This window comes from Myotis yumanensis, unplaced genomic scaffold, assembly GCF_028538775.1.
Source record: "Myotis yumanensis isolate MYYU_CA2020_CCGP unplaced genomic scaffold, mMyoYum1.0.hap1 SCAF_15, whole genome shotgun sequence".
Classification (NCBI taxonomy): domain Eukaryota; kingdom Metazoa; phylum Chordata; class Mammalia; order Chiroptera; family Vespertilionidae; genus Myotis; species Myotis yumanensis.
This window is the reverse complement of record NW_027223766.1, coordinates 34,496,498-34,514,295: the sequence shown is the minus strand read 5'-3', so window position 1 is coordinate 34,514,295 and position 17,798 is coordinate 34,496,498. Positions and strand designations below refer to the sequence as shown.

Genomic DNA, 17,798 nt, shown 5'->3' with positions numbered 1-17,798 from the left:
CAAATTTTTTAAAGACTTATTTTATATTTGTTACTTTTCCCTTCATGCACCCCATGAGGAATAATAGCGTCCTTTGAGGAGTGATGATGATAAGGATTATGTTACCATCATAACATTTATAAAAGAGCTTACTATTTGCCAGGCACTCTTACAAGCACTTTATATATTTTACCTCATTAAAACCTCCCAACAATCCGATGAGATATCAGCACATATACTCCCCATTTTACAGCTGAGGACAACTGAGTCATGAAGAGATTAAATAACTTGTCTGACACCACACAGTTTATAAGAGAAAGAGCTGGGATTTGAATCCTGGTAGTTTGACTCCAAATTCTATGTTCGTCAGTGAAAGGAAGATACTCGGTATGACAGTGCCAGTCCGGTTGTTGCCAGAACAACCATTATATAAAAGAAGAAGTATATGGACCTGATCTAAAGTTTTTTGTTTTTTTTTAAAAAGAGTTTCTATTAAAGGTATTAATTTTAAAGCAAAATTCTCATACAACTAGTAGTATCAGCTTGGTTCGGGGCATGTCCTAATTTACAATTTTAAATATAGTGTGATGTTGGGAATGTTCCTTAAACTCTCTGAAACTCAGATTCCTTGTCTGTGAAATGGTAGTATAATTGTTTCCTGAAGGCTTTTGTGAAAATATAGCATGATAGTTTACATAAATAAGCTAGTACATTACTTAGAAGACAGAAAGAAGTCAATAAATCATATTTCCTTTTGCAACTACTATTATTTTTTAGTTTTATTGATTTTTAGAAAGAGAGGAAGGGAGAGGGAGAGAGAGAGAGAGAGAGAGAGAGAGAGAGAGAGAGAGAGATTGATTGGCTGCTTCCTACGTGCCCCCTATCTGGGGTCAAGTGCACAACCCTGGCATGTGCCCTGACTGGGAATCCAATCTTTGACCTTTGATGCAGGGACAACTCTAAACCAACTGAGCAGGGTCCAACGATCATTATTTTAGTTACCAATGACATTGTTATCCTAGGGGCATTTGTCCTAGTGTGGATCTAATGGTGAGATATCAAAATATATCTTTTGTAATATTTTTTTACAAAGTTAATAGTATAGGACAGTGCCACTTCCAAAGTCAAATGCAAAAACCTAGGGTAATTACTCAAGAGAGTGCTGGCAAATGTTGTTGTTGTTTTTTTTTAATAGTGTTGGTGTTGATTTTAAATGAGATAATGCTTAATAGTGTGCTTCATACAAATGTTAATACTTGCTATTATTATATTTTACAACTTTTTCATGGATGGGTGGATGGATGAATCAATGAATCAATGAATGAGGGTTCAGATCCTATATATATTTCTTCATCTATGCCTTTCACCCTATAAGCAAAGATGATATAGACAGGTGTTGTCATGGAGCCAATGCAAATAAAGTAGTTCTTTTAGAGTCTCTAAAGGACTTTGAAAAAAACAAACCCAGATAAGGGTAATGGAATAAGCAGCTGGTTAAAGACTCTTTGCCTAAGGCTAGTAAGTGGCAGGCTCAGGGACTTTTCAAAAGAGACCTCCACTACAAATACTTATGCCTAAGGCCATATATTGCAAGAGCTATTAGTGGCTGCAGGGGGTTATTTGAATCACAGAGGCTCAGAGAACTTGAGGTTTTATGAGCCTAAAAATTTAGGAAATCTGAATCATTTGACAAGGTCAAATTTGGAAGATGAAAACTCAGTCCTCAACATAGTTTTCAATTTTAAATTTGTTCCAAGTCCAATGTTCTTATCAAAATATTACTGTACTGTATTGCAATTTACTGGAGAATGGCTTGATAGAACAGATTTGTATATGATTATTAAATTTTATTTACATACTGGTATTTAAATGTGTGTATCCCTTAACTTAGTACCTGACCATTTTAACTATAAGCACAGCTTGCATAACATGACTAATGGGGCTGCTTTCCAGTCAACAATTTAATTCCAGTATGTCAGTTTAAGCAATATTATGGAAGATTTTATTGTGTTTTAATATGGCAGGAACAAAAAGAAGTGTTGATAGCAGTAATACGAACTGTGAAACTAAAACAATACGATTGAGATGGAAATCATTAAACATATACAAAACTATTTTCTTTTCATTTCAATTGGATGCTCATTTGGCTGAAGTTGTTAACTGGAGCATTTATTGAACAGTAAAGGCTGAGAAAATGCAATAATTATGCATAAATAAATTGTCAAATAGTATATCTAAACTGTAAAGTATAGATAGAGACTTTTTCCTCTCTCAGAATAAAATTACACATACAGTGTATAAATCTACTGTTTGTGTTTAATCTGTGTACTAGAGGCCCAGTGCATGAATTTATGCATGGATGGGGACCAGCTGGCCCACCCCAATCGGGGCTGATTGGGCCAGGCTGGCCAGGGGGAGGGGTCTCGGGTGGTTGGCAGTCCTCCTGGGGGGAGGGGACGCAGACGGTTGTCCCGCTTCCCCACCCCCTGGTCAAACTCCTGGTGGAGGAGACAATTTGCATATTAGCCTTTTAGTATAAAGGATCTTTTCTAGGGATTCTCAGAGGAGCATGAATCTTAAGATGGTTTGTAAAGGTCTAACCAAGCAAAGTGAGCAAGAACATCACCATGTGGTAAAAGGCTGAAATTAAAAGGCCTGGGCCCTGGGGGGACAAAAAGAGGGGGGCATCTGTAATAATTTAAACAATAAATATAAATTGAAAACACACAAAACAAATGAAAAACAACCCATGGACCCTGGACTCAAGAAGCTGGCCAATTGTTCTGAGGAGACAGAGAGAAGCTAGGCAGATAGGGGTGGGACCACAAGAAGGGAAAACAGAACCAGGAACCCAGCAGGTGGAGTTACTAAGGCACCCCAACTGGGCGGGGAAGGAGGGGTGCATGCAAAAAAGCATAAACTTTTAAAAAGGACCAATCAGGAGCTAGCAAGGCTGTCTCCACCCCCAAACTAAAAGTGCTTCCTCTTGCTGCTCTCTTCTCCCCAGCACACAATGGGTTCCTCACCTTCCTGTGGTGGGGAGCACATAGTTTATGGCCATTTGGACCTCCACACATGGACTAATAGGCGTTAATTCCCATGGATACTCTCAATAAACTTTGGCTCGACTAACTGTTTTTTGTCCTTGACTTCATTTTTTGATTTCACAAGACAATGAACTCAGACTCAACATCCCATATTTTGGTTTTAGTTTGACCTCAACAAAAATTCAGGAAATAACAGTTCTTCGTTTAAATCCAATCATTAAACTAATGTGTAGTGAACACTTATTATGTGCCAGCCAGATCCTCTCTTAGTTGAGTAGAAAAACAATATAGGGGCAAGGGAAAGGTCAAGAGTATTAAACAAAATTTAAAAACTATATAATATAGTGGGTTGTTGCTGTAAAAGAAAAGCAGGGTAAGGATGAAGAGAACAAACAGAGGATGGACAGCAGAATATTATTTTAGCTGGGATATCCAAGGAAAATAACAAAGTAATTCAGTAAAACCAAAAAATCTCAAGGATGCATGTACGAAGGAAAAGAAATACAAAGTTCAAATGCCTTGAGAAAGTCCATATTTCATCCATTAACAGATACTGAAAATGAACACAAATTATAGCTAATACTTTAATATCAATCTATGATAACTCTGTACTCAACTCATATTTGAATCTTTAAGACATAAGCTGTTTTTTTGAATATTTTAAGACAACAAATTTCAGTCAGAATATTTGAATCTAAAAATAGAAATGCAAAGTATATCTTCACTTATGTAAAGATGAGCAGTTGGACCAAATGGTATAACCTAAACTGAGCCATCATCTAACTGTCATTTGGAATCATCGCCTTTCTATTTCTTGTCTCACACAGGTCCCGTATGTCCTTCTGTTAGTATTCAGTTTTCTATAGGGTGAAACATTTTTTAAGTGGTATAAGGTAATATGTCCTTTTCATGTGATCTTGGCAGGAAATAGAAATCATCAGATACAATTTCTATCTCTAGGTATGTACTTTCAAACCAATGAAAAATGAAAGGTGGTCTGTTCTATGTTTAAAGACGCTCCATAGATGCAGTGGCAAGTTTCAAAAAAAGCCCAGGGACCTACAAAGAGATGGGTTTTTGACAGAGAGATTGTAATGGTTCCTCAGTATGTTATCTGTTAACCTTAAAGTAGAAACTGTGACTGAAACCATCTAGACAGATGACAGTACATTAGCATTTACTCCTAAATTTGAATATCAGCCATAGATTTGCATAATCTTTCCTGACTGGTAGAAGCACCTTGCTGAGATGAATCCATTATTGAATGCTGCAAAAAAATTATTCAATGATGTAAAAAAAAATTCCTTTTATTTACATAGAATTTTACTTCTGATGGCAAAAACACTGGGATTAGCAAATGGATATGTTTGACATATAAAAAGGCTTTATAATAATCATATAGGCGTTTTACTCTAAAAAAAATAGTTTATGTTTTAAAAAATTAGAATTTTTATTCTCTACCTTCACCTTCCAAAATATTATTTTATTTCATTTTTCTTTCCTCTTCCTAAAATATTCTTTCATTTTCTTTTTATTCCCTTTTCTTTCATATCAGCTTATTTCTCCCCTCTATCTTCTTCTTCTTCTTTCTACTCCTATCTCATCATCATATCTTTGTGCATAAAAGAAATTTCCTTGGATAATGTAATGTTTAAATTTTGCAGGGTTAGAAAAACACAGAGTGAAAACCATTAGTTAAATATATATTTTCAAGGCCAATTAGAATTGTAGTGATTGTTATTGTAATTTTAACTTTATTTTTAACCCTTGCAAAGAATAAAAACAAACCAAATATGATTATATGCATATTTTTTAAATCTCTCCTTTTTAACTATTTGTTCTTGAATGCAGCAACCAATGGAAAGAAATTTCTGTCTCTCTAAATAGCTTATTGTAATAAATAATCATTATAATTCTAAAAAAATTGTCATGGTATTTCCTCTAAAATATTTATAGTTAAAAATAAAAATGCAAAGTATATTTTTACTTATGTAAAATTTTCTTAAACATTTTAAGTGCAAAGGAAAAGATTATATTCACGGAATGCTAAATTAGTAGAATTGGAAAGAATGACACAGATACCATGCGTCAGCCCTTTCCAAGATGCAAAATCTTCTATGAAACATAAATTTTAAATATAATAACTTTAAAGTGTTATTAAATCAACCTATCAACAAATAAAAATCAATAATATCAAATACTTTATCAACACAGCATATAAATTCTATATTTCAGATCTCATAGCTTTAGAATCTCCTGATTCTATGGTGGAGGATTTGGCAACAACAAAAATAACTTAATTTTAGAATGCATACTAGGTTCCAAGAACTCCGCCAAGGCTTTAAGTCATCTAATAGCCACAATAAACCTAAGGAAAGTCCTCTTTTTTTTTTTTTTTTATCCATATAGGAATCGAGAATCAGGTTATGTAAATTTTCTAGGATTATGTAGTAACTCACTGCTCTTCAGTGTCACAATAAAAGCCTTCCTAGACTATTACCCAAGACTTAATTAACCCTATTCTGAGAACCTACTATACTTCCCAGCTGTTAGAATTTTATTCAATTTTACATGATTCTTTACAACTTTACCCCATTAATTAGGACATTAGCATAAGTATACAAACAGATCTGTTAAAGAGTAATTCACAGCATTACATTTCAGTACCTATACCACATATGTAGGTACTTTAATAAGCTTCTGTGATCTTTAAAAGACATGCAAATTATTTACATATTGGCATAGAATTCTTTAAATAAACTTTTAAAAATGAAAAGATGATATTTATTTCAATAATCCCTTATTAGGAGCATTCAAATTCTATTATTGGAAATATGATGTGCATTTTATCCATATAAATCAATAAGTGAGGAAACTTTCCAGCTAATTCAAAACAAACTATTTTTCATTGATTGTAGCATACCCCAATTGCATCAAATATCCACTCTAATTTGCAAACTTAGGTACATTATAACCAATAAATAATTAAAAATCAATGTATAACTATAAGATCTGAAATAGAAATACTAAAAGATGCAAGATAACTAATTTTGATATAGAGTATGTACAGTGACAAAGCATAGAAATTTACTACTCACCAATACAGGTGGGTAAGGAATCATTCCACTGGGCCAAAGAATTGGGCACTGTATCACACCTAATTGCAATGGATCCATGGAGAATATATCCTGGATTGCATTCAAAAAGAACCAATGAACCAACAGCAAATTCATTGCCAATCCTTCTTCCGAATCTTGGTTCAGGCACAGAACTGCACTGTGTAGAACTTGTTCTAGGAACAGCTGCATACAAACAATTATTGATTTTAACTTCATATTAAATACATACTTAAAAATGTAGCTTTTTAAGATTTCAAAGAAATCTCCACTTTTTATCAAAACTTCAATTAAAAATTTGAATACATTTCTAAAAGTTTTAAAATTAATACAAAATATAATACAACTTAAAATGAATAATGTCATCAAGATCTTTTAGTCAAAAATATTTTGCTTCATTCCTTTAAACATCAACTAAAGTATTTTTCTATTTTTTGTTTTACCAAACTCTTATTAATATAGCAAAGTAGTATGAGTTATATATTTCAATTTTTGGGGTGATCACTGAATGATATATATTTTTTTCTTTTTAAACTGTATACCGAGGTCCAAAAATACATGCCAGATTACATGAAGTAATGTCACAATTTTTTTCAGTAGTTGTTTCTTAAAAACATAGATTTGAAAAAGAAAACACAACACTTTATTAATTTCATAGCATGTTTACAAACTTAGTGTTCAAAACATGTTTGTTACTGATGAATACTATATCTACATTCAGACTAAGCAGAAGTCAGACAGATTAACAACAATAGAAGTTTATCTTTTAGTAATTGTACAACATCAAATGTGAAATTGCTCTTAGAATTATTATGTCCTTTAATTGTGAGGGTGTTTTTGTTTTGTTTTATTTTTTTGGTTTAGTAAAATAGAATGATAACAGGATGTTTTTTCTTTTTAAAACACATACAGATGGGATTACAGAGTTTGACAACAGCCCAAAAAATGATATGATGAAATCCAAATAGATTGATTCCTTTTATGTGATTAAAGTAAAAGTAATTCAACTTTTAATAGTGCCTTTAAAATTCATAATACCCCACATTGTTTACACAGGGAATACTATTAAAAATAAGACAGTGTAATATAACCAATATTATATGGACTAAGAGGGCTTAATAAAAATATCAAATCACAAATGATTATAATTTTAAGAAAGTTCAAGATACATCTGAGAATACTACATGATCACATATAACTAAAACAAAATATTTCAAATAACAACTCAAATTAGGTTAATGATAATATAGAAAATTGTCCATAAAAGGTGAGAAAAACTGTGTAAACCGATGTTCAATTGCACAAAAATATTTAGTAGCCATGAAGAACATTTGAATTTTCCTGAGAATGAGAAACTAAAATTTTTGAATGAAGTGATGAGTTCCTTGGCATATCTAAGTACATCAGCACAGAATTTTGTACAATTCAATTTAGAGATCTAGACTATGAGCAAAATAGATTATGCAGAAACTAAAGGATTATCAGAAAAAAAATAAGTGTTTTGAAAACAATATGTTGGAAGAAAGGAAAACCATACTATTAACTTGAGAATGATAATGAAAGCAAAAGGTATTTTTTGACTTTGGTCAAGGTAATAGTGCTATAGTGATGGGGAAGGAACAGAGAAAAAGTGTAAAAAGAAAAACAACTTTTATCTCTCCTATATGATTATGAGGATCTAATCATTCAATAACTCTGAACACAGCATGGAAACCGAAATCATTCCTTAGTGTGTTTCTAGGCTACCGGGTCACTTACCTTGATAAACAAAGTGAAATCCCTTAGCTGTTATTGGTCCAACTGAAGTAAATCGAATTGTGATCTGATTACCTGAACTCAGTGGAAGTGATTCTCCTACTCAACAAAACAAACACTAAGATATCATAAATAATTTCATTCAGTAAACCTAACAAATTATATTTACACTGTCATTTGAAAATGTGAATCTATGTTCTATCAAATTACGTCAATATATCCTACCACTGACAATATATTTTCAATGGGTTCAGCTTTAATTGTAACTTTTTACTGGCAGGCTTTCATTACATTTTGAAACATATTGCCTCATTCTTTAAAGAATCCTTAAATATTTTATATTACAATAAACACCAGAAACTAAGAGACTAAATATTATATTTACTTGATTACAATCCCAGCAAATGGTTGTATTTGTCTCAAGCATTTGATTTACTATTAATTGTGTTTCTATTTTTTTTTTTAAAAAAAACACGAGTAATTCTAGTTCCAGTTTACTTTATCTCTAATATGGATGACATAAATCTCAACTTTCACTACAATATCAATCAAAGTCAGTCTTTAATCAATAACTGATGCATGGCAGTGCTATTAAAGGATACCTGAATGGGATCCTGAGAGGGAAGATAACAGAGAAGATTGCTGAGTTGGCCCATCATACACCTCAACAACATCGTGGAGTGATGTCTGGAAAAATACAAACTGGCCAAACACCACTGATCAACAGGAACCAGGAGAAGCAAACAAATCACCAACCATCCAAAAACAAAAAACAAACAAAAAAAATAGAAAGAGGAGGAGAGAGAGAACAAAGTATTACAATATAATAGTCATCTTTTTTCTACCTTTAACAAAAGGATAGGTGCCAATTGATTGATATGCCTGACACATTTATTTCAGGTCATAAAAGTAATGACCATGGCCTAAAAGCAATAAGATTTTAGGAAGGTTATTTAAAAGAAAAAAAAAATGGAATGTGTATAACATTTAATTTAGATCAGAAACCATACGGTTGGTGATTAATGCTTTATAAAAACTAATTTTTTAAAATTTTCCCATTGGTATTTTGATTTTTATCACTTTGTGACTCTCTTCTCTTTTTCTAATTTTTTTTCTCCTCTTTTATGTGAAATAGACAAAGTTTTAATTTGGGGAAACTTTTTTGCATATCTCTTTTAAAATACTATCCCATTAAGTTTTAAGGAAAAATATCAGTAAGATACGTTTCAGGTATAGTGTTTAATCCACATTTATTGTTAAACTTCTGCCAAAGTAAATAAATTCTATTTATTATGCCTTAGTAATTGAGATATTATAGAATTTTCTAAAGTGGTTGCATTTTCATGGTAAGTACAGATCTGATGTACTTACCAAAGGAGCTTTATAAGTGTATTTTTTTAAACTTAATTTCATACTTTTTCTTAAATTCTATACTAACTTTATGTGCAGAAACTACCCAATCTATAACTTCAAATATCCTGTTCCAGAAGAGAAATCAGCTTGTATTTTGTGTTTTTAAAAAAGAAATGGATAATAAAATTTATTCGTAAAACATTGCTTAGGTAGAAATACTGTGGGGTTGAAAAGAGCATGATTTTTTTAAAAGTTTGATAATGTAAAAGCAAGGTAACTTTTAATAAACTCAAGATCACATTACTGTAATTAAACTATACAGTGTAATATATATATATACACTGTATAGTAAATATATAAAGTTCTTCATATTTTACACCTTAAATCAAGGTTATGGTCATCATGTGGTGGTTCTATGAAAACAGGCTACTTCACTGGAAGCATTCTGAGTTTTGCATATGAACAGAACACACACACAAATACTGTATACAAAGCTATCCTTATTTTATTTTATTTTTGGGCCTGCTAAAATAAGCTGGTAATCTCAGTCCAGTTCTTTGTGGGGTAAAAGAAGATGAACAGTTTCTGAACACTGAAGTGCTAAATTTCATAAATAATCATTCTTAAGCCATTTCCTAGAAGTCATGAAAGCAAATTTATATTTCTACCTAATCATATATATGTAGTCAATTATGTTAATAGTTTGCAAGTCATATTAAACATTGTCAGTTCAGACATTTTTAAAATATCCATATTTTAGTCTACCAAATCCAAGCTCTTTCAAAAATACTCCAAAAGTTATTGACACAGTTTTTGTTTTCTTTTTTTCCATTTGTTTAGATTGGTGTTTGGATGATCTGCTTTCAAATGTGTCTTTAAAAGTTTCTATTATAATTGCACACATTGTCTTTCCATATGCAGGGGCTATGACAGGGACTCCGCTAAATCAAGTAGACTGTGCAACAAAGCTCTTGACAGATAACATTCTTTCTTTACATCTTTTTGGAAGTCAGAAAAAAAATTAAGGTTCAACATCCTTTACTCTTTATACCTAAATATCTCAAAGTTCCATTAGAAAGAATGTCCAATTTCCAAGCAAACTGCTACATTTACAAACAACATCTAAAACAACCAAACTACACAGTGATCCAAGAGCTTTTTCTAAGGAAAAACAAAAACAAGCACAAATATCCTTCTTTTTACTTTTGTAGGCTCTTGTTCTCAATTGTTATTTCTCTACCAATACACCAGAGTTTTGTACCACCTGTAAATTGGGTATGTAGACCCAGCTTGTCAAACTCGCGGCCCACGGGCCACATGCCTTGTTTATTTGGCCCGTGTTAGTCTTTGAGTTTGACATGCTTGTTGTAGACTATAATATTTAACAATATAGCGATTAATACCATTTATTTGTATTACTAGAGGCTCAATGCACAAAATTCATGCAAGGGTAGGCTTTCCTTCCTCCAGCTGCCACTACCAGCTTCCCTCCGGCTATCAGCACCTGGGACCCGGGCTTCCCTCCGGCTGCTGGAACCCAGGACATGCAGGCTTCACTCTGGCTGCCAACACCAGGGACATGAGCTTCCCTCTGGCTGCCGGGACCCAGGATCTGGGCTTCCCTCCAGCTGCTGGCAGCTGGGCTTCCACCAGCTGCTGTGTCATTTGTTTTCTCTTATCCCCAACCTAGGAGTGCTTTAGAGCAACTCTCAAGTCATATCCTTTTCCCATAAATGCTTATCTCTAATAGATAAGGACTTAAAAAATAAGCACAGTGAAGTTACCATATCTAAAAAAACAAACAGATAAAAAAACACACACACACAAAAAAACTAACAATGTCTTTCTATCATTTAATAACCATTTCTTGATTGCATTTCCAGATTTTTCTCCCCAGAAAGGTATTTTTAGAGTTGCTTTGATCAAATCAGGATCCAAACAAAGTTCATACATTTTATTTGGTTGCTATGTCACTAAAGACTTCTAATGTATAGAATCCCTGACCCCCATCTTATTTTTAATATCATATACTTGTGGGAAAATATGGGCCTTTTAAAGTTAGGGGAACTATAGTAAGAAACAACTCAACTAATTGAAATTTTACTACCATCTAGTTTTTGTTGACAGTTAATTTTATGAAGTTACTACTATACAGCAAGTAATTTTCTCTTGAGGTGAGAGGGCTGCTATGCGGTCATGGTTCCTAATCCCCTTAAGTCCCACTTCAATCAGAGCAGTGTAATTTTCCACTGTTTCATTTATAGGACTTTCACATACAATTCAGCATTAAGCCTGGGTTCAAATTCTTGCTTCCACCATATTCTTAACTGTCTTCTGTATATTGCCTCCAACACATGTCACATTTTTTTCTGTAGGCACAGCACCATGGAACCCTCAACTCCCAAAGTTCTACGGCCTAAGAGCTCTTTAACTGGCAGACTTTACATCTATTTTAGGATGGCAGATGAAGGGGTTTATCACAGGACAATATTTTTTAAAAGTTTCTCAATAAAATATTACCAGGCATCTCTTTAATTTGGGCTCCAGTCTCACCATATTGAGAATCACACTTGTACATTTTCATAAGAGAAGAAATTCCAAAGGTACTTATTCTTAATATAGATGCAATTCTACTACGTTCTGAGATTTAGTTCCCTGAACCCATGTTTGTTAGAAATGTGAGAGAATTTGCTGGTGCTGGAAATTTAGAAAATCGAATACCCCGTAATTCATTTATTTACTAAATAAATAAAAATTATATTTGAAAAATCCCAAAATTATGATGCTAGCTAGTTACCATTCATTGAACTGTTACTAGGTATAAGGATGTACACTAAGCTCTATACATATCAGCTGGATTGAACCTTACAACCTCTCCATTTTAAATATGAAACATACTGAAACAAGTAAGGCAAAAAAAAAACTATCAAAAATTACAAAATCGGGAGGGGAAGAGATAAAATTTGAATTCATGCAATCTGATTTATCCCAAACCTGGTCTCTTAACCATTACCCTATGGAGCATACGTGGAAGGATCTTAAGATTTTAAAATGCACACTCTCATGGGAACAGTATACAAATGATAGGTGCCCAGATAAACTCACAAAATCAATTTGACCTGATATCAGTGTAATTCATGAAAACAACAGAATGTTTTAACAGGATAAGAAATTTCACAATCATCTGGTTCAATTACTTGTTCTAGAAATGAGTTAACGGAGGCTCAAAAAGGTTGAATAATTGATTTGTAACATCAATCCCATAGGAAGGTGCATTCTAAGCTCCAACTAGAATAGCAAGAAACATACCCCAGCAGGATTTGGAATTCACTGGGAGAAGAGAGTTTAAAGCCCCCTGACACACATGCAAACATTGCTTAGTCTTATTTTGCCTGAACTGTTACACTCAAATATGTCTAAGTTGAACACTAAGGTGGAGAAATGGGGAAAAAGTGAAGTCTTTACACTCAACTGCCGTATGTTCACATTGGAATAAGCATATGTGTAGCCTGAGAATGACTGCTCCCTTGTTCTTAATTTAAATTAATACTTTACTTTTGAGGTCCCATTCAATTTTTTTCTGCCTTATTTTCATCAGATTGTGTCTATCCCCACCCCTCACCCCACCTTCAGAGGGTGAAAGCCCTAGGAAATATTTTGTGATGAAGTATTTAAGTTCCTTGTGTTGTCTAGATATGTCAGAAGCTGTGAGGTGTAAAATAATTTTAAATAATCTAAATTACTTAATAAGCTATAATTCCAATGGAAATAGCTTATATTATATAGTACAGAAGCATTTTACTTACATTTGCAAAATGTATTCATAGAATTGTATAGAGCATTTAGCTGTTAACAGAAGCTGTGTGAAAAATGTGTTTTGGATGGTCTTCAATGGAAAAAATGGTTGCAAATTAATCATTATGGCTCTTAAAGCAGAGGAAGTTAAAATAGCATCACCTTCACTCCTCCCAACTTACATGTAAGAGGAGTTAACTGTTTAAAGCCCTGATTAATGGTACAAATAGAAAAATGGGTTTCAAAAAACAACTCATCTATTTAATAATTTGATTCTAGTTATCATAACAAAGATAAGAATAATTAATGTTTTAACTAAATATTTTAAAATTAATTTATAATCACATTATAATTATTAGTTAAGACCCTATATATAAGGAAACAGCTATATGTGCATGTGACTAACTTGTATTATGTGTCATTAAATGGTTTACTAAGTTATAGTAACCAGCTTCAAAACACAAATAGAACACTTTTTTTTTTTTCTTCAGTGAATGAAATCTTTTTAGTAAAGCTTTTGTTAGGACTCCCACTGGAGAGCAAGGATATAATATGTAATTCCTTAAAGTTGTTCAACTTCCCACAATCATGTCTAACCTTGATACAAATTACCATCACAGAAGCTTTGCTTCTTTTCACATCTCCATTCTTCTATTTCTTTTTCTCTTTTATTTAATAGGAATTCTATTGTTTAAATATTCTTATAAAACAGTAATTCAGAATAAGTAACTACATTTTATTTCTTAATTGTTAGTTGTTTTATATTTATTATAGTTAAATAATGCTGGGCCCTAATTAGCAGTAACTATTAAGCAAAGAGAGTGCTTCAAAATGGGACTCATATAATTTATTTGATATAATATTTCAAAATAAATAAGACACCCTGCAAGCCATTGGATAGCATGTTGTAAAAGGGTCACATGTAACTTACAAGTAAATTTTGAAAATCAGAACTATAAGAAATCTTACAGTAAATTATATTTTTATACATTTTTTCATGTTTAGAGATGATGGCTATTGTGTATTAAATAATATTCTAACTTCAATTTCTGAGCTCCAAATATCCTTTCAGGTTAATTTGGACATAATTTATGGATTAGATAATGTATTTAAATTCAGCAGAGGGTGAGGAGAGGCCTCGAGAAAAAATCCAAAGGAAGCCGATTGCCACTCTTGTGACTATGTTTGCTGCCCTTGCTTATGCTGCCAGGAGTTTGATGCATATGTGTATTGTCTCAGGGTTTACTAATAAGGATTTGATCAGTGTTACTCTCCCCATTTTGAGGATGGGGAAACTGAGGCCTGAAGGCCACTTCAAGGGACACTTGTGCAGCTGAGATTCACACCCAGGGCCTCTTGAACTAGCACCCACTTTTAACCACTGTAGTAAACAATGGCATATCAAACATACTGGACACTCAGTAGGAATCATTTTTGTCATTCCTCATATGTTAAAACTATTTTCACCAATAATCAGAAAATAAGCAAATAATAATGGCCAGAAAAGAAATATAGACAGTGCAAAAGGTTCCTAGATGGAACTGAACTGTGTTCTATAGATAATGGTTATAATATGTATAATATGATATGCATAATTATATAATTACTAGTGACCCGGTGCACGGATTCATGCACGTGGAAAGCAAATTAATTAGAAGGTGGCCAGCGGGGCAGGACTTGGCAAAATGGGCTGGACATGTCCTGGAGCTGACCTCCCACGGTCCCTCCCCAGCAGACATACTTGGGGTGGCGCTGTGGCTCAAAAGGCGTCTGAGGAGTGAGCGGGGTCCCTCCAGCAGGTGGGGTCCCTCAGCCTGGCCTGCGGGGATCGGGCCAAAACTGGCTCTCCAACATCCCCCAAGGGGTCCCAGAGTGTGAGAGGGCACTCTGCAAAGTTGCTGTCGTACAGGGTGTAGAAGGCAAACGCAAGTGTGCAATAAACCAATTTGAGGCCAACGGTGCCCCAGCAAAACATAACCCACGGGTGACAGCGGAATCCTGCAGCCCCGCAAGGACTCGGGCTCCCTCCTCTCTGGTTTTGGGGTTCGTTACTCGAGAATGACTACTGCCAAGACTCTGCAGCACGGCAGCTCCTGCATTGAGCGTCTGCCTCCTGTGGTCAGTGCATGTTATAGCAACTGGTCGGATGGAGAGAGGGACACTTAGCATATTAACCTTTTATATATATAGATAGATATTATAGTAGTAATAATGTCAAATTGAGAAAATAAATGTTATGATGCTAAAAGGAAGGATGTAGTGAAGTAACAATTTAAAAATTATTTCTATTAAATTTATGACATTGGTTGATAGGATCATTATAGGTTTCAAGTATACAGGGTAACATTTTTTTTTTTTTAAATATATTTTATTGATTTCCCACAGAGAGGAAGGGAGAGAGATAGAGAGTTAGAAACATCGATCAGCTGCCTCCTGCACATCTCCCACTGGGGATGTGCCCGCAACCCAGGTACATGCCCTTGACCGGAATCGAATCTGGGACCCCTGAGTCCGCAGGCCGACGCTCTATCCACTGAGCCAAACCGGTTTTGGCTACAGGGTAACATTTTAATTATATAAATGTAATTTTGAAAAATATGAGGAAACAAATTTTTACTGATGTTTGGACTACATTTCACTCTTAAGTCTTAAACAGAAGTAAAAAATCCAAGTGTCTATATAGGATGGCTTAACTAAAACAAATCAAATTCAGTTTCTTTGCTTTTCAATCACTATTCTGTCATGTTGATACTATTTAAATGAAGAAATATGCAGGACAATGGGGCAGGGGACCTGAACCAAAGTGAGCTGGAGTGATCCCAAATCATTAAAAACTTACTTTAAAAAAGGATTGTGTTTGCTTAATTCTAGTGAGTCAAAGGCAAAAAATAAAAATAATAAAGTAAATAAAAATAGCATGGCCTTTGTCAATTTGCTCAGTGGTTAGAGTGTCATTCCGTGGACTTAAGGGTTATGGGTTTGATTCCTGTCAAGGGCATATACCTCAGTTGCTGGCTGGATCCCTGGCTGGTTGGTCTGCATGTGCAGGAGGCAACCAATTGATGTGTCTCTCTCACATCAATGTTTTTCTCTTTCTGTCTCTCCCCATCCCTTCCACTCTCTCTAAAAATCAATGGGTGAAAAAAATCCTCCGGTGAAAATTTAACAAAAATAATAAAATAGTACAATTAGGTTGTGTGTGGGTGTGGATATAGGCAAAATGTTAAAAAAAATTACTTACATTCCACATATTGTATTGATTGTGAACTTTCTGTAATATTTTTGAAACAATTCTTTGAATCAAATAAACTAACAGAATCATGTGTCCAGTTTATTTTTTTTTTTAATTTTATAGGTAAAAGGCTAATGAGACTGAATTATTCAGATCAGTGAGTGATTCCTGGTACTCTGTGACTCCTTTGTCCTGTACATTCTCACCAACTTCTCTGAGTTGTGTCTCTAGGCCCTCTGTCTCATGTCTAGTCACCTTTGAAGACTCAGTTTAGAGAAGTTGTCACTGAGTCTCACTACCTCAGCATATATTGGATTAAGAGCTGCTTAAATATCCCCTGCTTATTCTGGTCATGTAAATTATCACATTATTTTGAAATTTTGGTTTAAATGTCTTTTTCCTCCACTATTTGAGATTACTTGTTTATCCCAGTAACTACTTCCCTGGCATTCATCACATACTTGTGAGATAAATATAGAAGCTTCAATTATGTAAAAAAAGGAATAAAAAACGCCGAGAAAATGTTTTCACTCTTTTCAGGTACTCATGGTACCACCTTGCAATCATTTCAAATACCGGGTGTTAAAAAAGATTGTGTCAGCACGGCACTCTCTTTTTCTTTCCTTGTTTTGTATTACAAACAATAAATTTATTTAAGCAATTATCAATCATATCTGACAGAGCTTCCTTAAATATAAATTGAGTTGTCATAAGTTGCTTAAAAAGGATAACAAAAATAAGGGTATTTCATTCAGTTCACTTGAGATTGATGGCCTAGTATTCATTTAAGGAGGTAAGACAGAATGCTACTAGTAAAATAAAAACAAGCTCTCTGTCCCTCTGCCAAATCTCTACTAACCTGAGAAAAGTCATGTGCCTGGTCACCAGAACCATTTTATGATGTTCATGATGACCTATTCTGTCTCTCTGCTGGGCCCCCAGGCACAGGGTCTGCCCCCAGAGCGGCTTCCTTCAGAGCGCCTCATATATAGGAGCACAGAAGTCGTTACTTTCTATCTTCTAAATGTGTCTTGATTCTAAGCCAACCACCTGTTTCTCCTCTCCATTCCCATTACTACATCCTCAGTTCTTTAACCTTCTCTGTGATGTCCCTGGGTACAAATCTGGAGCAACCCTGCTTCATTCTCCACACCTTTATGGAAGTAATTAATCTAAAATGCAAATCAGATCATATTACTTCCCTACATAAGACAGTTGTGCTGTGGAATTGAGCAGATGGGCTACATGAATAGTTTGATATTTTCATTTGCTTTGCCCCCCAACTGTTTCCTTGGCATTTAATTTCTAAAGTTTGTCTAGATCCCTGGCCACCACTACCATGACTACTGTTAAGAAAAATACTCATGGACACTTTTTCACTTTCTGATATAAACTCTAGATCATTAAGCCATGTTAGTATTTTGTTAATACTTATTACTTAAACAATTGCAACTGCTTTTCAATTTTTAAAGTCTTGATATATAATCAAATCTTTGGAAAAGGGATCTGGAAGTACTAAAA

At 34.0% G+C, this 17,798-nt stretch overlaps 1 protein-coding gene across 2 annotated transcripts in view; it reads right to left on the bottom strand.

The window, feature by feature from the left end:
- Window positions 1-17,798, bottom strand: part of CSMD3 (CUB and Sushi multiple domains 3) — an 857,474-nt gene that overhangs the window by 138,863 nt on the left and 700,813 nt on the right. The window contains exons 33-35 of one of the 2 annotated variants that reach the window (XM_070391936.1): window positions 8,500-8,613; window positions 7,901-7,996; window positions 6,125-6,328 (exon numbers count right to left, since the gene is read on the bottom strand). In XM_070391936.1, coding sequence (XP_070248037.1) covers window positions 6,125-6,328; window positions 7,901-7,996; window positions 8,500-8,613 — 414 coding nt within the window. The remainder of the gene's footprint in view (window positions 1-6,124; window positions 6,329-7,900; window positions 7,997-8,499; window positions 8,614-17,798) is intronic. The other variant, XM_070391937.1, reaches the window with a different exon arrangement.